This window comes from Dama dama, chromosome 24 (assembly GCF_033118175.1).
Source record: "Dama dama isolate Ldn47 chromosome 24, ASM3311817v1, whole genome shotgun sequence".
Taxonomy (NCBI): domain Eukaryota; kingdom Metazoa; phylum Chordata; class Mammalia; order Artiodactyla; family Cervidae; genus Dama; species Dama dama.
This window is the reverse complement of record NC_083704.1, coordinates 40,656,177-40,683,541: the sequence shown is the minus strand read 5'-3', so window position 1 is coordinate 40,683,541 and position 27,365 is coordinate 40,656,177. Positions and strand designations below refer to the sequence as shown.

The window sequence follows — 27,365 nt, the reverse complement described above, 5'->3', positions numbered from 1 at the left end:
CCATGTACACCCCCATGACACTCCTCCAACTAGGTATCTCCACAAATGAAATAAAGAGTTTGCCCAAGAAAATGGTACTTTAAAAATCATAGCCAAGGTAGGTGCCTTTCACTCTTCCCCTATCACTTTAAAAGGGCAGTCCCATCAAATCACTGCAAAATTATTTCCCAGACTTTTACAGGCTAATAATAAATGTCTCTGCTAATGTCCCTGCAATTTATTGGTGATCTTTAGTGAGTCTGCTTAATTTTCTCATGTGAATAGTCAGTGTTCTAACTTCTTGCTACTAATAAATACACATACAGAGAACATCTACTTTCTTCTCCAAAGCTTTTAATGAAACACAACTAAAAATGTGGAATCCTTGTGAGATCTTGCCTAATATCACTCATGAAGAGTTATTTTTAAAACTTGCATTAGTCAGAGCCAGTATGTAAATCTAAATTGTACAAATCAGGAAGCCACCCTAATGTAACAAATATGATTATATTCTTATGTAAATTGACTTTCTTCTTCACTAAACACATTCATAAACAACTTCATTAATCTCTGGGAGCTTGGAAACCTAGGATTTGAAAACACTCATGAACATGCCTACAAACTGCTAACTGACATGCATATATAAACATATATTAAAATAATTTACATAGTATCAGTCTTATGTTCTTTTACTATTTCTCCATTAAGATCAAGGCAGATAGTAAACAATGATGAGCAAGTTGCACTATTCAAATTTATTTTCAGATTGACAGTTTGGAACCTGCCACACATTTTCTAATCAAGAAAATGCTAAATGTGGGGGTGAAGTTCTTAGATTAGCCTATAAACTACCCCTTTACTTCACACTGTGCCATGAAGTCTAGAAGTTTCTAGGTGTTCTGAGGTTGGCAGTAGGCACTCCATAGTTTGTGGAATACATGTATCTACCCATCACGTATAACCAAGTTTCTATGGATATCTCACTAATCCCACTTATTTGTGCTCTATCTTCCATTGTACTTTGCTGGAAATGCTACTCAGCTTAGATCTGACTTTCTGTTATTCTATTTTCATTACCAATAGCTGTTAAAAGCAAAGGGCTGGAGATCAGACCCAGGTTCAAATCTCTTTGTCCTTGACTCATTGTCTGTATGTCTTCTTTTCCTTGAAAGGGATGATGACAATCATCATCCCTTTTCTTGGATTAAAGTATATGAAATGTTTAGCACCGTATCTGACATACAGTAAGCACTCAATACACACTGACTGCAGCCAGTGCCCTCGCTGTTTCTATTTTGTATTTATTACTGTGGAAATGTGTTTTAAGTTTTTTAAACTTGCTGCAAAATGAGACAGTTGAAATATGATTTGAACAGTTTCTATTCCAGCCCTAAAGCTTATGATCTGGATAGTGGTGGTGCAAGATCAGTAAGAAGATGTAACTTAATCAGGTGAACAAAAACTGTGAATCCAGTTCAAGCTCCAGAACGACGTCTCCCACAGAACCTGTTTTACCAAATGCTGCACCGGAATCTGAGGGAACAGTAATCTGCAGTCAAGTAAGGGTGAAAAACAGTGGATGAAACAGAAATGTTTTTGCGTGTCTGTGTTTTGTTTTCCCCATGGACCCTTAATTGTGCCAGTATACCTTGTGACCCTCCAAGATGGGGACGTGGTGCTTCTCAAGCTTGTCAGGTGTATTGGTTACAAGGTCAGTGGCTAGACTCAGACTACCTGGCTTGGCAACCCAAACTTTGCAATTTACTAGCTGGGACTTGAAGGAAAGTTATTTCAACTTTCTATGCTTGAGTTTCCTCACCTACACATACAGAATAACAGAAGTATCTAAGAACACTGATGCAAAAACGACCTGGGAGGAAAAGCGTTTGGGCTTGTGCCTGGCACGTAAAAACTGCTCAAAAATTGAAGACCATCTTTTTTATGGGTGGCATGTATTTATTACTGTTATCACAATATTAAGAGCATAATATTAGTCTGTTTTTATGACTGCAGTTAACCGGCACAACCAAGGTGATAAATCTAAGTGGTATTTCATAAAGTCTACCCGCTGTGCCCCTACAAAGGACTAGTAGACTGCAAAACTTGTCAATGTGACTTGCCAGAAGTTTCATAAACATGTATTCGTCCTTTAAAAAAAAACTTCATATTATGTACTGTAATTAATTTTATGGAGACTCTCTGGGAAATCACAAGATTGCTTGGGCCACGGGGAAATCACCATCAGGATACCAAAAAGAAAGTTTCCTTGTAATCAGAGTGATTATAATTACTAAATCATGCAGAGGTTCCCCTTTAGAGGTATTGGGTGTTTTTGGTAGCCAGAGTTTTCTAGGCAGATCAGATCCTGTTCTCAAGCCTTTTTAGTACTTCTGCCATTTTCAAGGTTTGATGATATGTAACAGATAACCACTCAACATACGTATAAGTAGAATTCTTTTATTTATTTTCCTCCCATCATTCCTTTGTTATTTTCAAATATTTATATGCAAATCTGTTCTGAGTTGAAGCTTAACATTAAGCATTTCAGAAATTAACATTTAGTATGCAAATGCCTATTTGAGTGAGCCCAATGAATTTTTTTCCTTTTGTTTTTCTTAATCTATGAAGAACCACGACATTTCAATTATTTCCAATGTGCCACACACCATGTAAGGTTCATTCCCACATGCACTGTTTCATTTCATCCTCATAACTCAAAGAAATAGGTGCAGGTGCAATTAATTACACCCATTTTAAAGCTGTAGACACTGAGGCTTACAAAAAGTAGGCAATATGTCCAAGGTCATCCAGAGAGCAAGTGGAGGCACTGGCAATTAAACCCAGGGCCTGCCTGACAGTTAACTTTTAGTTTCACTCTGTTTACAAGGGAATTATTCATGGGTCAAGGAAATCAGATCTGATTGGTACATTCCCTTCTTAACAAGCAAGTACTTTTACTTTCCTGTATAAATACCACCAACTTCACTAAGTAGTATCACAGATTAATTAAAATACAAAACACTCTGGTTTCGACTTCTAGATTTCCTGGGTCATTTTCAAGCACTATAACTTTTAGCATACCCTCAATTTCCAGGATGCTTTTTAAAAGATCTATAATGTTATATACTTTTAAATGAGCTTTTAAGTCTTCATTTAGAATCAAACCAAGACAGTGTGTGCTGAAATTCTCTGCAGCTTTTAAAACTACGGAGTTGAAGCCCATCCTCACAAACTTCTATCTCTATTCCAAAGTAAAATGTCCCCCATATAAAAGAATAAACACAAAAGAGGGGTCTGATATAATATACACCCTAGCAACAGTTTTAAAAAGGACTGTCAATGTATTTGACTTGTAGAACTCTGAAGGCAGATGGACAGGTTGACTGTTTTCATGATAAATTCCAGCAAGTGCCCTATGTGCTTTCTTAAACAATGTTTATACCTGCTTTAGCTCTCCCGGAGGAATGAAAATGGATGTTACTACCCTTCCCACAGCAATCACGTATCAAGAGGAGCATATCCTAGCTCTCAAGGCACCATCACGGTGCTCTGCTCAATCAGGGCACTAACTTCTGAAAGGAGCTTCTATCTTGGGTTTCAACTTAACTCTGTGACAAGTGATTACCATTCTAACCTTGCTCCCATGTTAATATCCTTAGCTGCCCTTACAGAACCACATTACAAGGCCAAGCAAAGAGACAACTGATACAATCATTCCATTCATAAATATTTTAATGCACAAACACATATGTAATAAATACCTGAAGGAAGCATTTGAAAATTTAAATCCCATAAATATTTGAAAAGTTTGGGGAGACTTTTAAAATGTGTATGATAGAAACTCTGTTCTTCTTGCCTGAGTATATGCTAGCTATCATATCTACAGAGCTTTCTGTTAAGATAATTAAACTCTTTTAGGCCTCTGCCAAGGAAATGGCACTACCTGTGTCACCAAGCCTTACTTCTATATGAGTAAATACTTTAAGTCAGAGAGATGTGAAGTACAAAAATAGATACATAAACATGTATAACTGAATCACTTTGTTGTACACCAGAAACTAACACAGCATTGTTAATCAACTATACTTCAATAAAAGGAAAAAACAAACAAACAAAAAGACTTCAGGGAAAAGAGACTATATTTAAATAATGTCTTTTATTTTTATTATTTATTTATTTAGGGTACACCACGGGGCAAGCCGGATCTTAGTTCCCCAACCAGGGATCGAACCCACGGCCCATGCAGTGGAAGCATGGACACTTAACCACTGGACCTCCAAGTAAGTCCCTAAATAAGGTATTTTTAAGTTCATAAATATTTTCATTAGTTTGAACTTGACTCAGTCTGATGATTCCATGAGAGCCTGGCTCAGTCAGGATCTGCCCTGTCTGATTAGTCTCACTCACACCCAGACTTCACAGGGTATTTCTATACACTCCATAGTAGGAGGCATGTGTGCTCTGACTTGCCAGAATTCAAGTTCAAATTCAGTATGTTAAGCCAGTCTGTGGGCCTTTCTGTGTTGCCACAATCAATTTCCTATCCACCTGTCCATTTCTCACAGGAGAAGAGGCTCTACCTTCACTCCACCTCCCAGCCTCTTCCCAAAACTTAGGAGGATGACAACGCCACTGAACACGCCTGTCTGAGAACTGTGAACAACACAATAGTGCCCAAATCAAGGGGGGTCATGTTTCAAAGCTTTTGTTGGAGGGGGCTAGCACAGACAGAAAGGTGAGAGGGTAATAGGAGAAAGAGAGTGAGGAAAGAAGTGAAGCTGGAGAATCAGGTGACTGATGACAAGAAGAAAGAACGTGAGCATGCTACTTCCCTGGAATCCAGTCGATTATGATTCCATGCTTCTATTGCAGGAGGCATGGGTCAGGTTCCTGGTTGGGGAAGAATTATGATCCCATACACCACAAGGCACAGCCAATAGATAGGGAGTAAGTTCCGAGCACGGCCCGATCAAATGTGCGTCGTCCTTTTTTTTTTTTTTTAATTTGATCATTTTTTTAGTTAGAAAACTAAAACAGTTTGTAGTAAGAAATTTTAAAAAATGGTTATGATGCCTTATGTAAAATAGAAGGAAAAAATATATATATAAAAGTCACTTGGGGACTAATGCCAGGTATGGCTTATTCCTTTAAACCATATATTAATATTTTGGTTGTGAATTTCATTTAGGAACATTCTCAGTCATTAAATATATGTGATCTCTCCTTAATTCATGACTCCATTAATAGTAAATGGGTTATCTCTTAGAGGCATCTTTGAATACACATTTTGCAAATATTTATCCTGAATTGAAATATGACTGACATGACAGGATAAAATCAGAAAACATAACTATTCAATGACAGTTTGAAAATGACGACTTCAGTTCAATCCTTGTCTGATAAAAATAACCCCCAAGAACTGTTAAAATTCCTCAACCACTTTGTGATATTATTTCAAGACTACCTTGCTTTTTAAGTTTCCCTTTGAGGAACTGTGCAAAGAAAGGATGGCTTAGTCTTTAACTCCATAATGAACAAGTAACTAGCCCAGAAACTAATATAAAGTGTTTAGCCTCATCTTCTTCAAGTTTGGTCAGCTTCTCTCTTTCTGTTTCACTCATATGAGTGCCTCTTCCTGAAGTGGCTCCTTGTGTTTCTGAGGACAGTACCCTGAACAAGATGGATTTCTAAGAGCTCCTGAGCCACTCTGATGATGGACTTCAGTTTTTTAATGAGGATCACTCAACAAAATGTCCCTGGGCTAGTCCATTAAACACTAGAGTGAGTGACTGAAGTAGACCAGAACTTCCTGACATGGAGAGAATGCCTTCTTTTTACCTTACAATCTACCATGTCCAGCACACTTTTATGGAGAGGAAGTGGATCCAGCATGATTTTCTCTTCATCAGATTGCAAAGGTCACTCTCTGTTCTATAGGTTTTTGTAAAATCCTCATGGATTGCTTCAGCATCTTTCCAGATGCTGCCTGCCTACATTCTAGCTTCCAAGATGACAATTTTTGGCCCCACTTAAAAGATGAGTATTAGAAATCCACTCTCTGTCAGACTTGATTCCCTTTACCTGCACTTTGAAAATGACAAAGTAATCAGTGAAGAGTTTTATTATCATGGTGGTGAATTCCTGAAATATCTTGCGATGAAATCGCATCCTCAGCAGTATATCTATCCTTAACTACACTGTGTCATCTTTAACATTTACTTTCTTCTTACCAAGATGGCCTGTGATAGCTCTGTTCAAATTTTACACTTTTGAAGCACTGCAGTTTTAAAAAAACCATCTTTTTATTGACAAATGTTATTGGATAATCTATCTTGCTTTCCATTTTTTGGTGTTCAGGTTCTCAAAAAATACTTTCCCTTGCCCAATATTAATTTAACTCAACAAGTATGTGCACAGGAGTATAAGTTGCTTCTGCATATTTATCTTTCCTGATTGTGAATTCTTTTCTAAGCTCTTCCCTCAAGGAGCTCTTTCTCTCCTTCCTTCCTTTTTGGAAACTTTCATTCCCACAGACTAACCAACATAGACTCAGCAAGTTATATCCTGCGTTCATTTCTTTTGAATTAATTTTCTGAAATCCCACCACAGCATGGAGATAAATATATCTAAATTTATATACTACATTAGGCTCTCTCCACCATTTGTCACCAAATTTTCCTAGCTTCCTTCATCTTTTCCACTAGGAACCTAGGTTATATCATCTTGTGACCACTTTCCTAAATTGTAATAGCTTTCCAGAGTGGTGATTTGGTAGAATGGACTCTAGACCAGATGGTAAATTACTAACCATGCATTTGAGGCAGGCTGAAATAGACCATCATTCAAGGAGCTATTTTTTCCCTCCACATTTGGCAGAGGGTATTTCTGGTACAGAGAAACATCCCTGTTCTTAGAATGAACAATTTTCAAATATTTATTGTTTGGTTTTAGACTTACATCTTCTGAAATGCACAGCCTATAGTACTCAAATTTTAAACTAACATGGCTCACTTTCTAGCAATTGGTAGATAAAAATGTTGATCTGGTGAATTACTTTCAGATAAAACTTCTGATTTTCTTATTTTACAGATCAGTGGCATAGAATTCTATCACACTATCACCATAAACCACAGTTTTCTCTTGAGAAATACCCACTGACTTTTGGAATATATTTTATTTTATAAAATATATAGTAAGAATGAAAAAAAAAAAAAAAGACACTGAAACATTCTGGGAAAAGTATCACTTTTTTCTCAAGGGCAAAGTCTGCTTAGAAGCAAGTCATTATACAGGACTTAATTCTCTGAAGGCTCTTAGAGACATTAGTGTATCACTCCATTTTTATTAAATAATACTAAAATAAGTAAATATAATGTAATGTAATATAGTATTATATAATATAATAATATAGTACATAAGAATAATAAAGTAAGTACTGATATTTTTTGCTGGAAAACTTTTGGTAGTGGGGTCGGTCCTGCGTACTGTAGGATATTTAGAAGTGTCTAATAATCTGATAATCTACCCACTAATAAACTGATAATCTACCCACTAGATTATCAGTTAGCACCTACTCCAGACAATGCCAAATGTCCCCCAAGGGGCAGAATCACCACTGTTATAAAAGAACCAAAGATCTGAATTGAACCAATCAAACAAACAAATAAGAACAGGCCTAGTTTAATGGAAGCCTGTCAAAATATTAAAAATACTGAGATTTTATTCTTTCTTCATCCACATGCAAAAATTAGAGACAAATCATATGGCACAAATTCTAATAACCTCCTATTAAATAAAAAACATGGATGCATTCACTTACTCTGATCAAAAAAAAATTTTAAAAAACCAGTATTGGCTCTCCATTGTCCTTACATAGGTTTTATGATATCATCATACTATACACTCAGATTTTACATTCCTATTTTTTAAAAAAATCATTAATAATTTCCAGGTAGAATATCAGGCAAGTTTTACCACCTATACTCAAACTATTCTGTTGTTTTAAAGACAAGGACACCACGCTAAAATAAATTGGAGAGAGTTAAAAATTTTCTGATATGTTTATCTCTGTAGCAAGACAGGGTCCCTGGGCAAGAGGATGAAGTCAAGAAGGTGAGGTAAGATGTAGTAACAGTGGCTCAGGAGTGCTTGATGGGTATACTCAGAGAAGGTCAGAGAGGACTGTCTCTTAAGCCAACGCTATTCAACTACATGAACACCAAAGAAAGAGTAAGACCGAAGAGAGAGAGAGAGACAGAGACACACACAAGAGGTATACTTTACCATCCCCAGGGATGATGCGGAGGGTGACTGTGTTGCCCGCTTCCTTGATGAGGTTGACAATGTCAGAGTGGGATTTGTTGGTGATGGAACATCCATTTACTGCCAAGATCCGGTCTCCTACTTTCAGCTTGCCGCATCGGTCAGCAGGGCTCCCCTCAATAATCCGACCTATTTTGTGAGGCATGGCCACACATGCATTGCCTGCTTTGATAGTCAGTTTTAATTTTTTTTTTTAACGTTACATGGGAATAGAGTGAAGGGAGGAGAAAAAGGGTTGAAAAGGGAAAGAGAAGGTTAAGTGTTAATTAATTAAAGCATTAAGCAAATGTTATTAAAGGAGAACTCTGTGCTGAGGGTCAAAACATTGGCAAAGTTCCGGGCATTTGTGTAAGAAGTTACAGTCCTAAACAATAGTTCATCGTTGCAGTCCTTTCCTGATTTAAAACGAGGGGGACACCCCAGCTTTCCTCTTTCTATCAGTGGCAAAATTTGGGATCTTTAGCAATTTCCAAAGATTCTCAAGAGCCCCCAAAGTAACCTGCAATGGGCTTATTTGGGGACTTCAAACATGAAACCCAAAGCTGGGATGGAAGCTTTTGCATATTCTGTGTTCATGTCACTTCATTTTTGCCAGATGTTGCTTAAGCTTCTGCCAATGTTTTGTTCTTTCTCCATTTAGAAAAAACAATCACTGGGTGTCTAGTGAGGTCAGAGAGTCCACCAGTGCCAAAAATCCAATCTGAAAACACCTAATAGACAAACACTTACGACTTTCTGCCTGCTATGCAGCATGATGAAAGCTTTAGCAAAGGGGCATAATTACAAGATGAGCCAAGAAAGCACCCAACCTTGACACGCATTTTTCCTTTTATGACCTTTGCTAAATCAGCTGCTCTCGTGGGCTTTCAGAGAAGGGCCCAAATGGCTCATTAGCTCTGAAATCCTCCTTCTTCCTCATAGAAATCCCCTCAAAGCCATAAGAAAATCTAGTACATACTCAGACTGAGGACAGTGATCTGAAGCTAGGTTCAAATCATTCCTCAACCCTTTTTCTTTAATCATTTCCTTTGTCCTCCTCAGTTACTACATAGCTCAGACAGGAAAAATCAGGAAAAGTGCATTTGAAGAAGATGTGCTCTGAGGCACTTCATGTCACAACCAAGAGTGGCTGGTAGCTTTTAAAAGAGAGGTGGAAAATAGGCTTTGAGGCCTGATCTAGGGTTTCCAGATACTTGCATACTGAGTTGTAAACCTTCTTGGGCATGTCCACTGATTTTGAGAGTTTGTCTTTCTGTAAAGATAGTTACATAGTTGAGCCATCTTTGGGAAAGGTAAAATTAACATGGGAAACCCTGAAATAGAAGGCTCTTCCATCCTAATTCAGAGTGTGAGGATAAAATGTATGGGAAATGAGCTGCAATTCCTTTGAATTTCAGCATATTTGCCTGAGTCTGTGTCACTGGATGTTAAGGTTAAGGTTAAATAATTTTTCAAAAGAGAGTTAAACAGTCTTCTGGAAAGCAACAAGCAGGTGTGATGGAAAGCCTCCATATTCAAATTCAAGTTCTTGATTAAGTTTAGCCCATCTCCAAGGACAAGTCCCACGGGAAAGGTATCATATAGCAGGTGGGAGGAAAGCTCTGCATAGCTCAGAAGAGAAGTCACATGCAAGGTATTAGGGAAAATTTAATTTGTTCATTGTAAAAGTTGGAGGAAAACAATCAAAGACCAAATTGTGAGTGAAGACATTCGATATCTGTTAAACAACACAAAACCTCCCACCAGACATATCTGTTGTTTCATTCTAGAAGGGGAAACTGAGAACTCAAATTCTGAGAATATCACCAGGTGCATAGGGACAAACTGCAAATCTGAAGAAAATAACTTGAGATGTCTTTGTCCCCTCTGGTTTTCTTTTTATTTTTAAATTGGGCTGAAAAGTCTTCAAAACTAATGGAGAAACAAACCAAAACACCACCCTGCATTGAGGTCAAGTCACCCACCACCCACGACATGCTGTGATAATGCTATTAACAGAGCTCACAGAGGCACTGTTAGTAACGGGTGTTTGTTATTGCAGCCACACATGCACAGACCTGGCTTGACGCACTGTCCCCCTCAAGTTTGCACCTTAAAGGGACATGACTTTGGCAGGAAGCAAAGTACCAAGACTAAACGGAGACAAACGGAGTTGTACCAGAGCAGAAATCCAACAGGATGGAGCACCTAGCCGATGTTAGCCAGCAAGCGACCTGGACCACTGGTCCTCAGACTCCTTGTGGGTAGGTCATTTGGAGACAGAGCTGAAGCATGTTTCAAAGCCTGCACAGCCCTTCCCATCTCCCATCGTGTTCCATATAACTAACAAATGTGCTTGGGGAAAACAACAAATGACATTTTATTTAATGAAGAAGGTGGATCAGTTCTGGAGTACATACTTATGATCCATTTTAATAGGAAGACTCATGATTCCTAGTTCCTGGAATCACCTGGCTTCCTATTTGTCTCAGCCCGTGCACCCTGCAGAGGGTGGTAGTTGTGTTTCTCCACTCTCTGCTGAAACCCCCAACATCTGGATGAGACAGGACAACCACCCCTGCAAGAATTCAAGGGCAGTGAAGGCAAACAGCTCTGCACTCAGATTTTAATTAGATTCTCCACCAGCCAACAGTAAACATATTATTTTAAATTAAAATTTAAAAATTTCAGATGGAGATAGGTAGAGTAGAGGAAGGACACAGATAAGATGGAAAGGGCATTGCATGTATATTTTTTACTCCTCACACCTCTATTTTCCCCCCCAGACATTTATTTCTGCAACCATATGCTTCTTTTAAAAATGTGGAGACCTTCTGAGACAACTGCTATGATTGATACCCTGCTCAGGACCTTGCAAAGGTCTCTCTATGGCAAGAATTTCTCACACTTCATCCTGTCAAGGGGCTTCTTTGCAAATGTCACCTATGCATGAAGTTGTCTGCCTGTGAACGTGCTATCAGAATGGAAGCTGAAGAGTTAAAAAAAAAAAAAAAAAATCCCAACCTTCAGGGAGGGAAAAGCTACCCAATAAAGTCCGTCCCCAATTAAGACTTTCATTACCTGAAGCGGAAAGCATGACAAGCACTTCTGTTAATGAGATTTTGGCTCGTCTTTCCCCTCTCCAGAGAACAGTCACCCCAGGAAACGCTGGGGAGCAGAAGTGACCACACTCACCGAACGTCGTGCCGGCCTCGGGCCTGCTCACCGACGACACGATGACGAAGCCGAAGCCCTCGTTCTCGCCGCGCCGGATCTCCACGTCGTAGGGCTGGACCACGGTGCTGACCACACCGCTGCCGCCGCCGCCGCCGCTGCCGATGCCGCTGGTGCTGCCGCTGCCCGAGCTCACCGTGTTCAGCGAGTTCTGGCTGCCCTGCGGGGTCCGCTTCTCCTCCGTCAGCGAGGCCGGCTGGTTGCTACTGTGATGGGATGAGGCTGGCGAGGGCACCTCGTTCTCGGTTTTGGGGGCTGGGCAAGAGACGTACCTGTTGGTTACCCGCCTCTGCAAGAAATGTGCCCTGTCACCCCTTCCCCCTTCCCCCATCCACTCCACAACCAAATCAAGAGAGTGACAGCTACGACAGCACCTGGCCTCACATAACTGAGACAGGAACTGAAAACCACTCTGATAAGTATTTACCATTCAGGATCTACAGACATCCATACCATGGGAGAACAACAAAGGGGACACCCAGACTCTGTTACATTTAGGGCATACTGTGTATCAGCATCTGTATTTGGACTCAAATCTGCAGTAAGACTGGCCCACTCTGAAGTATTTCCTGCTTCATAGATTGAAAAAAGACCCCTTGACATTATGCTAAGTGAAATAAGTCAGACAGAGAAAACAAATATTGCATGGTATCACTTAAGTGTAGAATCTAAAAAATACAACCAACTAGTGGATTAACAAAAAAGCAGCAGACCACACATACAGAGAACAAACTAGCAGTTATCAGAGAGCAGAAGATGGGGGAAGGGGCAGTATAGCAGTAGAGGAGTGAGAAGCACAAACTATTAGGTATAAAATGAGCTATAAGGATATATTCTACAATGTTCCAATGTAGCCAGTATTTTAAAATAACTATAAATGGGCTTCCCTGGTGGCTCAGATGGTAAAGAACCTGCCTGCAATGTAGGAGACCTGAGTTTGATCTCTGGGTCGGGAAGATCCCCTGGAGAAGGGAATGGCTACCCACTCCGGTATTCTTGCCTGGAGAATTCCATGGACAGAGGAGCCTGGCAGGCTACAGTCCATGAGGTTGCAAAGAGTTGGACATGACTAAGCAACTTGCACTTCATTTCACAAATGGAGTATAACCTTTAAAAATTGTGAATCACTGTACTATACACTTGTAACATATATAATATTGTACAGCAGTAAGACTTCAATGAAACAAACAAAAACAACCCACTGAAGGAAGCATAAGATGTGGCCCACCATCTTTGCCTCAGAGACGTATCTGCATTCAAGTTGTCATTGCGCTCAAGTCACATTTCTGCTCAGCTTTGCAAACAGTTTTGCTTCTGCTTTTTCCATCAGAGAGACTGTAAGCTGACAGCACCATTATGATGTCCTTACTGCAGGATTCCTGACAACACCTGTCAGAGGTATACTTCGCTTTTCTCCCCAGCTTCCAGATGTCAATGATCCACTCTGATCACACAATTGGATATATTAACCTCCCTCAGAATTCATTTTATCAAATTCCAGTTTTATTGCTTTATTAAGTGACAGGGTAAACCACTCCTAGATAGCCACAAAAGTGGGTGGGACCACTTATTTTTCATGCCAAAAGCAAAATATGGGTTCAGATTTTGGATAGGACTACTAAATTTATTCCCTAAAGCATCTCCTTTCATAGATTTCATTTTATGGTAGGAATATACAGAACCTAAAACTCATTATTGTAAGCATTTTAGATATATAATTCAGTGGCATTAAGTATAGAAACACAGTTGTACAACCATCTCCACCAGCTATCTCTAGAACTTTTCATCTTCTGAAACTGAAGTTTTTAATCTTTTAAACACTAATTACTTTCCCTGGCAACTAATCACTAATCACCAATGCCTGGCAGCCACCATTCTTTCTGTCTATACATTGACTACTCTAGGCACCTCATGAAGGTAGAAGCATACCATTTTTGTCCTTTTGTGACTGGCTTATTTCACTGAGCCTTATGTCTCTCCAAAGATTTAATAGGCCTTTTTACCCAAGAGCTTAAAACCCTCAATATTTAAGATTTTAAAAAATAAATCTGAAACAAACAAAAATCTCATTGCTCTATTATTTTTATTTGGACCAGTGAAATAAAAAGACTTCAACTCATCTTAAAAGTCATTTCTGATTGCTGTTGGCTACATGGGACACTACGTTATCCTGACACCATAAATGAGCTCTCAGGACATAAATGATTAACACTGCTTTCCATGGTGGCAATAGGTATTAGGGCTCTCACACTGGACCCTGATGTCTTAATTCTTTTGAAATTAATTATATACCACTGAAGTGAGTTCTACTAATTTTTCCTAAACAAGGAGCCAGTTGATTTTATTTGACAAGTAGCTCTTTCACTAGTACTATAGCTATGGAGAGTTCATGAAATTTCATGCCATACTTTTTCAGTAATTCCACTGATACAACACGGAATTTCTTTCTGCATTCTGGGTTGTCTTGAATACTTGGAGGTGGGGGCTGCCAACAAAGGTGATGAATGAATGTGAAAGGAAGACACTCAATGGACTGTCTCAAAATGGCAGATCCTAACACAGAAATAAACCATGATTCCCAAGGATGGCAAGAAAGGAAGGCTAAAATCAGCAGGCAGTTGGAGGGAGTAGAGAATTGCCAAGGGTTTTACAAAACAGGTTACATTTGAGTTAAGGATGTACAGGACTTCCAGGTGTAGAGGAAGAAATAAATCAAAGATAAGCCAAAACTGGCTAGCCATACGGCTTTCTTATAGAGAAAAAGCAAAAAACTAAAATAGTTTAATACATATGGCTGTCAACAAGAGAGTAACTTTTTTATAAGCTTATTTGACAGCATGAAACTGATTTTTGCTCTATTTGGGTGCTACAATTCACCTGTCACAGTGACCTCTTTTGTTGAGAATTCTCATCAAATGAAGACAACGACTAAGTTCTGGTTGGCAAGGGGATGGAGGGACATAACATATATATTCAACTAGCTTTCTTCTAAAAGCCTTTGCTGGATATGCACGGCTGGCACATTAAAGTACTTTTGAGTGACAGTAGTTTTGGAGGGTTTGAGAGAAGCAAACCATCTGGAAATTCTGTGCTTAATCACATTTGCAAACATTTGCTAAAATAGATGCTTGAGGAGGCAGACACAGGAAGGGGGCCTCTTCTGTGCATAAAGTGACAAGGCAACGTCTAAAGGAATGAATGAAAAACATACCCGCAAACACCACTTTACGCCGCACTGTCAGATTGACGTGGCCTTGCTTGGCGGCTTGTTGCATAAGCTGGACCACAAGCTGGTGTGATTTTCCAATGACTGGTGTCCCATCCACACAGATTAATTCATCCCCAGACCTCAGACGGCCGTCCGTATCAGCAGCACCCAGTGGTACGATGTGACCAATATAAATCTGTTGAGTAATTAGATGACAGATGAAACACTAAGCTTTTGGTTTACTATTACAGGCACACCTTGGTGATATTGTGGGTTCAGTTCCAGATCACAGCAATAAAGCAAGTATCACCACAAAGTGAGTCACATGATTTTTTTCCCCAGTGCATATAAGTTATGTTTACCCTATCCTATGCTGGTAGTTTTGATTTCCCAAGTGGCACTAGTGGTAAAGAATCTGCCTGCCAATTCAGGAGACCTAAGAGAGATGGATTCAAACCCTGGGTCAGACAGATCCCCTAGAGAAAAAAATGGCAACCTGCTCCAGTATTCTTGCCTGGGAAATTCCATGGACAGGGGAGCCTGGTGGGCTACAGACTAAGGGGTCACAAAGAGCTGGACATGACTAAGTGCTCAAACAAACACAGATACTGTAGTGTAGTAAGTGTGCAATAAATAGCATTATGTCTAAAAAGGTACATACCTTAATTTAAAAAAAAAAACTTAATTGTTAAAAAATGCTAACCATCATCTGACAATGGAAGGTTGGCACCAAACTTCAACTTGTAAAAAAAAGGAATTTTTGCAAATCTTACTGAAACAAGGCTTGTCTGTGCAATGATGGCCTTCACATCTCTGAGCAAAATTCAGTCCATTCATTTGTGTCTGCATCCGTGCCCCTCACTGGGTTCTAGCTGCTGTGCTAGGTGGTACAGTAATTCTTAAATGGTGGAAAAAAATAACTTTCTGTTGTTTGGTTCCTTGACATTTATCTGTGGTTTGCTGATGACGCATTCTTTTTTCCCCTTTGCAGAAATCAATCATTTTACTCCCTTCAGGGGCAAAACTTTTTCTCCTTTTCTATCTACCTATAAGCCTTCTGTTCAGAAAATTCCGATAAGTATAACAGTAATACAACTTTTCTTTAAAGGTCAGCATGTGCCTAGCAATAGGGAATGCATGATAAATATTGTTAAATGAAAGGGTGAATCAAGCAAAGTCTGGTTGGGCATCCCTATTTCCATAGTCTATAGCATTGGCATGCAGAGCAGGTATTGTTATATTAACCAATCACTGAACTTCACAGGTGGCACAGTGGTAAAGAATCTGCCTGCAATGCAAGAGACACAAGAGACACAGGTTTGATCCCTGGGTCAGGAAGATCCCCGGGAGAAATAAATGACAACCCACTCCAGTATTCTTGCCTGGAAAATACCACGGACAGAGGAGGCTGGCGGGCTACAGTCCATGGAGTCGCAAAGAGTTAGACACAACTGAGTGACTGAGCACATCACAAACTTTAGCTAAAACATCTGTGTTTTCCTTCCCTTCTCACTAGGTAATAATGCACAACGGTCTTTACGTGACATGTATCTTATACAAAAAACTTTGGTAGAAGAGTGGTTAAGAATATGGACTCTGGAATCACAGCCTTTCCAGTCCCTCCATTTACTAACTCTGTGATCCCAGGCAAGATCACATTAACCTTTCTGTGATTTCATGATTTGAAAATGGGGGTAAATTCATAGATTTGATGCATACATGAGAAGGATGTATGTTAAAAGCCTTTAGCATAGCAACTGGCACATAGTAAGCACACAAAAAAATGATAACTATTTTTATTATGATGAGGAAAATTTGAACAATACTTATCTTTAGTTCTTTTTTCCCCTTTCAAAAGAATCCCGTGGTGGTCTCCTCAATGTATTCTAAAGATGAGGCCCGGAGAGATTAAATGTCTCCTGATCCTTGTTCAGGGTTCTTTCTCTAATTTTGTAAAGAGTGGTCCTACTTTCTCTAATCTCTCATAATGCCGTGTCAAGTGCCTTCTAAGTCCTAGCTGCTCAATATACAAAGCCAACGACCTGCTGGCAGATTTAATAGAACTGGCCAGAAGGATCAGGCCATTGTGTTCTCAGCTGATGTCTATTCCTATTTTGCTTTTTTTGGTTTCCACTTCTTTGATAGGGAGCTACAGATGCTGCAGCTGCCACCCTCCACAAACATGAATACACACTTTTTAGAAAGGATCTAGTCTCTTCTTCCTCGAGACAGAAAGAGTGCCACAAAATCCAAAGAATAACTCCCACTGGTTAAGATGAAAGAGCCAGAGAAGATATATATATATATATATATAAAAATATAACTGAATCACTTTGCTGTATAGCAGAAATTAACACCAACATTGTAAATCAAACTTTTTTTTTTCCCCCCCAAAAGATGAAAACAGTTTTGGGCGCACCTAGTGGGACTCAAATCTTGGTGATCTGTCACTGATGCCAATTGGTTTTGAATTCTTAGAAATTAGTACTGTGAGGGACAGGACGGGGCAGGGAGACAAGAGACTCACAGGTTCCCCTGGTTCATTGCCACCCAGAATCCTAAATCCAAATCCGGTCTCTTTTCTCCAGAGGAAGATGTCCTGTTCTTGATAATCTGGAACTGCAGAGAAGGGAGAGGAAGAGAGAGATTATTTCTCTGATAAAAAGAATCAGAGTCTTAAGGCAAACACAGTGACAGGACCAATACTGATGGTGCTTGAATGGATGACAGCTTTCAAACACAGACAAGCAAACAAAATAATCTGGACAGGTGAAATAAAAAAGGACAGTGAGCGGAAATAAATGGTGGGGACAGTCATTGAGCCTGAAGTGTTGTTTTTTGTTTTTTTTTTTCCAAAGGACTAATCACTGTCTGATAATTCCTCATCAAGAAATTATCCCTGATGAAGGCTGCAGTCAGCGCTCGCCACTCTCCTGGGTATTGTTGCAAGAGGAATTTAGTAAATTAAAATTATCATGTTCTGTACCACAAAGTGGGTGCCCATATCTGAGGAAGGAGTTCATGCTAAGTCAGACTGACCTCTGATGCGGAGGTGGGGGACGAGGATTCAGTAGACCTCTTAAGTGCCAATGTTATCAACTACAAGATGAAGAAAAACTTAAGGCAAAAACTAAAAAAAAAAAAAAAAAAAAAATCACTTCTGTTTTTCCTTAAAGTAAGCAAGACTAGCACACTGATAGTATGATCTGTTAGGTCATTTTTGCCAAACAAGTTACTCTCAAACATCCTAATATTTCCCAATTTAGAACATTTATTATGATTTCACTACTATTACCAAAAAGTAGCCAGCCTTCTATAGCCTTAAGATCAATGGTGACAACAAACTGCTCTACGTAAATGAACTATATTTCATCACTAAATGAGTTTTTTACTCTATGATTTGCCTATAATATTTCAACATTGTAAGTACTAATTTATTATCCAATAACTTGATATTTTACTTTCAAAATGAAGTAATAGTTCAGGGTTTTGAAATGGAAATCTCATTTTTTGTTTAAAGAAAAGCAATTTCCATAAGACCATGCTTGCTGTACATGAGACTGTCCTATACACCATTATGACTTAACTAAGGAAATAAAAAAGGGTTATTCCTATTTCTTACTTAATATTTTAGTAGTGTGTTTTATAGTCTATAAAATGACAAATCTTTTATTTAAAGAGAAAAAAAATATAATTTAGTGGCTGTGAATCCTAAAAGAGATTTTCAAATACTGCTCTGCAGAATTTCTGGTTTCTTTAATTCCTTGGCTTTGGGGCTGAAGGAGTGTGTAGATACTAAGAATTTAATTTCCACCTTCTCTGATTTTGTACAGTGGGATAGGAAAGAAGAAGGTGGTTGTTCAGATTTCAAGCAGGTGACAGGTGTCCCATTTTGGGGACTCACCCATGAGCTTAAAATATACAGTGAATGATTATGCCAAGAGAGAGGAAACTAAATGAACAGGTAAATACAAGTCAGAGGAGTCTGAATCCAATATTTGTGCTTGAGCTACCTTAATGCTGTGCTTTCAATGAATCTTCTTATCCAACGCATTTTTATAATAATTACCGGGGCTAAGCTGTAAGACGCCATGGTACATGGAGTTAAGCTACATCACAGTACTCCCAGAAACACAATTTGAGAATGATATTTTCTTGAGCGTGCTAAGGTAACAATATTTTCTTTCTGTTTGAGTAGCTGGCTAAAGGGTATTTGCTGTAATAGCCTCATTGAAACAACAAATTAAATCAAGTTGAATCTTCATCTTAGGTTCACTCAAGCAGGAGGATTATTACCAAAATAGACCATGGGTGCTTTCCAGCCAATACAAGGTTCTTGGCAGAGTCTGCCTGAAAACAGTTGAACTTTTCTGTGAACAAGGAAAGACCTCTGTAGAGATCTCCAGCCCAGACCAATTTTTATTTTTTTTTTGCAGCATCATTTAACACCAGAACACTTGCCCATCCTATAGTGACACCAAATGTAGCAACAGACTTAGGCTTATCAAACAGTTTAACCCACTGGAAAAAAAATTGTTCTCATAAATAAGCAAATGACAAATTTACTTAAAGAGTGTCTGACTGAAAATGAAGATGCCCAATGACAGACCCCAAGGATGCAGAAGACGCAAACAATGAACCTTCAGGAAAACACACACAAACACAGATAAGTTACAAAGAAAGTCTTTTGGCTCTTGAACTTGAGCATTTTGACAATTATATTCTTCTACCAACCAAATACTATGTACCACATATAGAACTTTGGTGATCAATCAGTACTGAAACATATTACAGAATTATTTTATCTTCTTTGTCCTCTGCTGCCACTTATTCCCAATGGCATTAAAGTTTCTAAACTACTCCCCCCCAAATGTTTTTCTGTTCTTTTCTTTATTTCAGGAAGATTTTATTAGAATTAAGTTTTTAGGAGGTAGCAGGGTAGAACCAACTTTCTGATATTACTATTACCTTTTTATTTTCCCAGTCTAAATCAAGAAGAGCTAGGAAAATCTCATCCAGCTCTCTTTACTTCTAAGCCCTGGCACACGGGACAGGAAGAGTAGCTCATTCCCTTTGGTAATTCTACTAACAACCTAATAGAGCAGTCAAAAGACTTCCTTTGATAATTAGAGACAATGGAAACACCAGGTTTGCAGAGAACCCTCCTGGTGTCTCCATTACTACAGACACACAACATATTTGCAGACTTGGTTACAACATGCCTATCACTCTTTACTTCACCTTGTCTTTGATCTAGGCTTGGTCAACAAGAGAGTCCCAAACACTTCAGTTCTTGGCATCCCTCTTTCTTCCCTCCTTTTTCTGAGTTTCTTCCCACCCCCGGACCAATGGGAACATCAAACAAGATGAATAATAACAGAGAAATGAAAGTTTTCAGTGGATCCTTACTCTGACATTCTCCAAAATTCGTGGAATTGATTTCTCTCTCTCTTTCACCCTTGCTCAATCCCGATGCAGGCGAAGGTGACATAGCTGGAATATTAATGTCACAATTTTGCAAAGCTTAATGTATGTGCTTTCTCTTACTTCATTTTAATTTAGTTTTGATTGATAAGGAATGTGCAGTTAAGCTTTCACAGTAAAGGTCAGGGCTGCTGTGGATTTTAAAAGACTATAGTTTGAGTCTTTTCTTTTTCATGGTACTTTTCTTGTCAAAAAGCTAGAATTTACAACTGTACTATTGAGAATTTCATTGAACCAGCATTACCATCTTAAGACTCTTTCTATTTAATTATACTCTAAAGTACCCATTCTCATATGACCTTGTTTGAATCATGTCATGAACTTGAGATTTATCTAAACCGCTTATTTCCTTTTGAGAAAAATGTAAGCATGCTTTTGTCATTTAAAATAATATCAAGTTTCTGATGGGATTAATTCTTGGACTAATACCTGTTCAGATGTATTCTTGGCGGTTCAACCAAAATACTCTTTTATTTGGTGACACAAGTCATCAGATGTGGCCAAGAGTTGAACAAATACACAAGTAAGAACTGTCACAATAGCTCTTAAAATCTAGAGTTTCCAAGCTTCTTAAATCATGATAAAGGAGCTGTACACCAATTCAAGCTCAGTAAGCATGTCTCTCAAGGGACAGGTGTACGCTGGTTAATATGACAGCTCTGTCATTTTTTCTTTCCCAACTCTCTTGTGAACAGGTAAAGTTTCAAGTGAAAGCTTTAGATTTTCTTTTGTAGTAAACACTAGTGGATACCAGCTGCTCTTCCTGAACATTTACAAATAATTGACTTCATCAATGTCATTTTTTAAAGATATGCACAACTGCCATGTAATCTAGAAAAAATACAAAACAGGCAATGTGGCTTTTAAGGGACTTCCATGCTTGTTTTTAACTGAACATTTAAGTTCATCAAAGGGATTTATTAACACATCTGTTATTCAGATTGATTCATCTGGATACTGATGTTTTGACAGATGGCCATATCAAGAATGTGGTATTCACAGTATTCAGACCATGTGAAGGAATTGGATCAGAGACTTGGTTAAGAATCTTCACACTGCCCCTCACAATAAAATGAAATATAAGGAAAATATATTTCCCCCTCAAAAGGGGGATAAATTAAGGGTACAATGAAGGTGCTACCATTGACTTTAATTTTCTTGTTTTTCCTGGAGTAGTTTGCCTTGCGGGGAGGGGCAGGGAATCACACCTAATGAGGCTACATGTTGTAATTTTTCCTTTTTTCAAAAAAGCAGATTAAAAAACAGCCTGTGGGAATGGCAGAAACTGATCTGGAATAAAGCAAAATACTGATTAAAAGACAAGACTAATGTAGGTTCATTCAATAGGTACTGTGAAGAAAAAAAAATCTGTGATACATACTGAGTAACTATCATGGAGAGAGAAATCTTATCATTACCCTCATTTAGTCGTGAAGAAGAAATCCATCTGAATTTTAACATCAATTAGGTTCTACAATCACTCAATTATGGAGCCTCTAATCATCAAAAAAAACAAAACTGCTTCTCATTTGTGAGAATGAGACATCCTTAGATGTCCTAGAAAGTCAAGGCCTAAAGAGGCACCATTCCCAATGTTTCGGTCTGCTTCTCATTCTAGGTTTTGAGCAGCTGGCTGTGGCAGAATTACAGTTTGTTTGTTTTTTTTCCTGGTAAAAACTTCTTAAAAAATTAAATACCAAAGTCTTGATATAACAGAAATACCACTTGATATAATAGAAATACCATTTCTATCACTGTAAAAATGGCATCTGAGCTAGAGCCTCATATTCCTTCAGTGTGTTAGAATTGTCTGTCAATCCATGTAGCCCTCATCAGCACGTCAGGACACAAATTGTTTTAATGCAGAAAGATTCATACATGGGAAACTCGGTCATAAATGTGTACTCTACTGAGAAAAGCAGGGACATGGTCAATAAAGCGGTATCTCCACATCAGGTGAAGTTGGGTCATTGATTGGAGGAGCCATGTGCTTGGAAATGTGAAGGGAATGTGAACATCTTCCTCTTTGAAAAACATTTCTTCAGTGAAATCATTACAATCAATGAGAAGACACAGTGAGAACAGACGCCAGGTTCATGCTTAGCAATACTGTTTACAAGGGATGCTCCAAATGGAACTTCATTTCTTCTGGCCTGAATTCAGGCATACTCCAGGGGTCTTTCTAGTCCAGAGACTAAATAAATCCTTCTCAAATTATCGGGCTTTTGCCAGCGTAGTGAAGCCTTAGCCAAAAGAGTGTACTTAATTCCACATACTACTATAGTGAGAAGGTAATGATCTCTCTCCCTTGAAGAGGAAAAGGAGACAGGCAAACCCCTGGGTAACTTCTAACACTTGACCGTCACCAAGACAGGCCTTGTGTCCTCGAAGTGCTGACTTTCACCCAGCAGTGTGGCCTGCTTTCAGACAGGGTTGCTGGGTTCAGTCCCCTGTTCGGTTTGGGTCACAGAGGAGCTGCTTCAGCCAGCAAGGGAATTGCTTCCTGGCCAAGTCCAAGGGGGTGGGCAGCAGGCTGTAGCACTTGCCATACCCCCATCACCTCTGTCTTGCCTCTCCAGAGGGCTGTACCGAGAGAATGCCAGCTGTGACTCCAAAGGACACTTATGCTGAGGGGAGTGGGGGCCAGGAGGATGGATAGAATGACTCCCTTCTCTATTCCAATTTTAATCAGACTCTTCAGCAGACCCTCGTTAAACATGCTCTCCTACCCAATGACAACAAAGTGCATGTACTTTATAGTTACTTTGTCCTGACCACACTTACAGAAAAAATGTGAGTAAAATCAACAGCTAAAAAAAAGGGAGAAGGGGGGTCTATTTGCACACCCTAAGATTAAAGCATTTTTAGGAACTTGGATTTAGTAAGATAAATGAATATTATTTGTGGTGAACAGTCTTTGGAAATCATCTCACAATAAAAAGCAAAAAAAAGAAAAAGTCCAGGGACTATTTAGTTTATCAGAGCCAATAAGACATCAGTAGATCACATTTATCAAAAAGGTGAAGCTGAAGGAACACACACAACTACAGTATAAACAATTAAAGCGCAAACACCCACTGCTTTTTTTTTTTTCCTTTTTGAAGGGAAGGCTTAGAAAGACTAATAACAGTTAAAAACATTACGAGTATTCTTAAAAACCAAGAGACCACTAAGAAAGCACCGAATTTCTTCTTATTACTCTTGCAATCCACACCAATTGTATTTATGTTCTATTGTATATGAGAGCCCTTTCACAAGACAGGAGCTCGAAGGAGGCCACCATCTCTACGCAGGAAAGCATTAATGAGGCAGTAGCTCATATCTGCCACTTCTTCTAACAGAAAGGAAAAATAAATCCATTTCCCCCCCCAGGCCCTTTATCTGATGACCATCCATGACTACCCCACCCCACCCAAACAGATGACAGAACAGAGCCTCCATGAATATTCAGCAGATTCTATCACTGCTCTGAGATGCTGTCACCTTTCACCTGGATTCACCTCTCTCCTGTTCACACACTGACAATCTATTCTTAACAACCCTCAAGACAGAGTTGGAGCACCAAGATGGGGTCCAGGCAAGACAGGAGCCAGGGGGCTACTCACGTCGATTTTCATACATGCTCCTGGACTGGGCCCAGATTTTAAAGGGATCTGGTTTTTTCTGCCCAGAATTGTCGGTCTGATCTGGAGCCGGGGCCTCGGCGGGTGGGAACTCGGGCAGCACCTGTGTGCTGTGGCTCGGGGAGGCAGCGTGCAGGCTTCGGTGGCTAGCAACACTATGCTGGGAACTATTCTGGCTGTCTTTTCTTTCCAGTGGTTGCTGAAAGGAAGCAAGTGAGAGGGGCAAGAAGAGAAGATTATTATTGGTTCCTTGAGTGGGTGTTTTCCATTAGCTTGTTTTTGTTCACCACTTCTGTGCACACATACATAAATTTATCAACAACATTTTGGCTTCCACCTTCGTCGGGCTCATGCTGAATGCAGATAAATCTCCAGGTGATTGACAGACTGATAGAGGGGTGGGCCAGATAGAAGGACATCATCACAAAACATACTGCTTTCAGGGCTGGAGCAGAAAACAAATCCAATTTCCATCACAGGTTCTCAGCTAAGACACCAGGCTTGTTTATTATGAGATGTATCTGACATCTTCATTTTTTTTTTAATTACAAAGAATTTTATTCAGTAGTTAAATCTTTCTATCTTAATACTTGCATAAACATCGTCATTTTTAAACCAAATATCTGACAGAAAATATCACTCATGGTTTAAATAGAAGGCTAAAATATCCAAGAAAGTAAATCAGGGCTAACAAGGTTCCTTCAGATCCTGCACTTTCCATCTTTCAGTAATAAAATACCCAACCTCTAGTTAAGGGTTTACTATCAGTCTTTCTAGTCTGTAAGAAACAAGGATCAGATCTTTAAAAAAGAAACCATGCCTAGCATTATGTGTGTGCTTGTACTTACAACTATATAAATAACTACTATCTGAAGAGCTCTCATAATTCTTAGTGAATCAGTTTTGCAGGCATCACATTTCACCTCTGATCTCCTGATAACTACTGTTGGTTGAAAACCAAGATCCAGCTTTATATATGGGTTGACCTCCAAGGCTCAGCCTTCTTAGATGTGCAGTAACTTGTCCAAACTCCAAGCAGTAGTCAAAGGCACAGAGTTTCACTTGAATTTCAGTTAAAATAAGCAAGTTTCCTGTTCCTTAAAATCTGCTCAGCAAAATACCCTTCCCATTTTACGAGATGCTCTTTGTAGGAAGGACCACTGAAGGGACAGCAAAATCTAGTGGGAGGAAAAATACTGGATGGGAAATAAAAATAATTTCTGCTCTTATTTTCTCCAGTGAAAGATGTGATAAGCCCAGGTGTGTGTTCTCCTCATTCAAAAGAAAAATCCTGGAGTCCTGTCTCTCCTACAACAGTGTCACTACACTTCTAGTAAAAGGGCATCTCCAGCTTGTGTTATAGATTCCGTGTAGCCTGTCAAGTAGTTTATAAGATCTCTGACCTAGACATTCCAGTTCCCTAATGTTCTTATAGTATCAAACTCTTGCCGTTGGTCTCACAATCAGTCCCATCACATCATTCTTCCTTGCTCTCTCCCCAGGTAGCCTCCAACTTTTATTCCCATCTCAACAGAAATTTCCAAGGTCCCTCTCATTTACTTCTTAGGTCCCTCTATTCCTTCCCTTTCCAGTCCTTGCTTTGAAATAAGCACCAAAGTAAGGTAAAGGAGGACAAAAACTTAATGTTCCCTTCACTGTTCCAGATTACAGATCTGAAGATAGGTTTTAGTAAGGACTCAAAGTGGAGGAAAATGGGGCATGTGTTTCATGAAGGTAAAATACACGCTTTAAAATTATACTTGGTGTGGCCTGTGGGAGAAACATGAGGAACATATTCTAAACTAGCAAAGAAGTCTTGGTAACCAATGGTATGAGACGCTTCATTCACTCAGACTCAAGGGAAAAGCTGATGAAGAGGTCAGGAAAACACACTGGCAAGGACAACCATCACCATTACCCCACATCACCATGTTCCCTTTTGAGGATCAAGGGCTCAGCTCAGACCTGGATGGATCAGCATTCCACAGACTTGGGACAGAACCTGGTTCTGCTAACTTCAAACAATGTCCCCCACCAAGGTGAATTCAGCTCTCAGGGCCAGGCATCCCCTTTCTATTTCCTGAGAAGGTCAATACTGTCTTCTTGCTTCCCCTAGAGACATGCTGAAGATGTTCAGAGTCAGAAAAACGTTAATGACAGATACAACTCCTATCCCCTTATACACATGTATGGGAATGTTTTTCTCTTCACTGCAGTCTTCACAAGGGTCTCCATTATAAACAAATATGTGCAGTGTCAGTCCATTTTGGGTGTGTAAACATCCCAGCATAAACAGAAAATATGTTGGACTCAGGGGGAATTTTTCCCCCTCTTATATTCTCCTGTACTGCCTACTTCTTACTTGCAAAATGCACAGAGAATGTTTTTATAATCCAGACCAAATGTAAACCTGTTTTCACTTAGAAATGAACCTTAGTAAGGGAAATTAATGGGACTGTAACTTTCTACTTTTTACAATTTTGTTTCCGCCCTCCTAGAAAGAGGTGGGGGAGAGGGCTTCCCTGGTGGCTCAAATGGTAAAGAATCTGCCTATAATTCAGGAGACCGGGGTTTGATCCCCAGGTTGGGAAGATCCCCTGGAGAAGGGCATGGCAACCCACTCCAGTATTCTTGCCTGGAGAATCCCATGGACAGAGGAGCCTGGCAGGCTACAGCCCATAGTGTTGCAAAGAGCTGGACACAACTAAGTGACTAACACGTGGAAGGGGAGGAAAATGATATTTTAAAAGTGAAAGCAACATGTATATTACCATATGTGAAAGTTACCAGTCCAAGTTTGATGCATGAAACAGGGCACTCAAAGCTGGTGCACTGGGACAACCCTGAGGGATGGGATGGGGAGGGAGGCAGGAGGGGGGTTCAGGATGCACAGGCATGGCTGATTCACATCAATGTATGGCAAAAACCACTACAATACTGTAAAGTAATTAGCCTCCAATTAAAATAATTTAAAATTATTTTAAATAAATAAACTTAATTTTAAAAAATTAAAAACAAATAATCAGCTGAATTAATAAATACGTGAAAAACTTAAATAAGTACAAGTGAAAGCAAATAATTCAATAGATGAAGAACCTCTGGGTTTACCATGAGAGCTGCATCCCTCTCTTCAAATGCCCTCCCTTTCCCGGTTTTTCAAACAAGTAGCAGATGCCAGGTGTGGGTTCCGACCATCATCACCAAGTTCAGTTCACAGTTCGAGCCGGACTCAGACTCTGGAAGCTCTCACATCCTTTGGACAGAAGCGCCTCTTCACGGACCCTCTCTGGGACCCTGTGCAGTCCACTGCAGGATTACCTGAGGGAAACCTCACACCCTTCTTCCTCCTGTCCTGGGGTTACTGTGTAGTCTCTCGAAATGTAACCTCTTCCAATCACTGCCTCTTCCTAAACAAGAGAAAAGTATCTTTCCCGCAGTCCTGTCCCACTGAAAGAGTTTGGACATTTCTCCAACAGAGAACACATGTGCTCTCACACACATGCCCACAAAGGCCTGCAGAGATTCTGTCCATCACC

General features: G+C 39.5%; 1 protein-coding gene across 14 annotated transcripts in view; it reads right to left on the bottom strand.

The window, feature by feature from the left end:
- The window catches only part of MAGI1 (membrane associated guanylate kinase, WW and PDZ domain containing 1), a 630,820-nt gene that overhangs the window by 11,479 nt on the left and 591,976 nt on the right, over window positions 1–27,365 (bottom strand). For 4 of the 14 annotated variants that reach the window (XM_061128127.1, XM_061128129.1, XM_061128134.1 and 1 more), the window contains 6 exons: window positions 23,812–24,028; window positions 20,132–20,215; window positions 17,250–17,341; window positions 14,726–14,918; window positions 11,476–11,769; window positions 8,263–8,466 (listed from right to left, as the gene is read on the bottom strand). In XM_061128127.1, the coding sequence (XP_060984110.1) occupies window positions 8,263–8,466; window positions 11,476–11,769; window positions 14,726–14,918; window positions 17,250–17,341; window positions 20,132–20,215; window positions 23,812–24,028 (1,084 nt within the window). The remainder of the gene's footprint in view (window positions 1–8,262; window positions 8,467–11,475; window positions 11,770–14,725; window positions 14,919–17,249; window positions 17,342–20,131; window positions 20,216–23,811; window positions 24,029–27,365) is intronic. The other 10 variants (XM_061128130.1, XM_061128131.1, XM_061128135.1 and 7 more) reach the window with 5 other exon arrangements.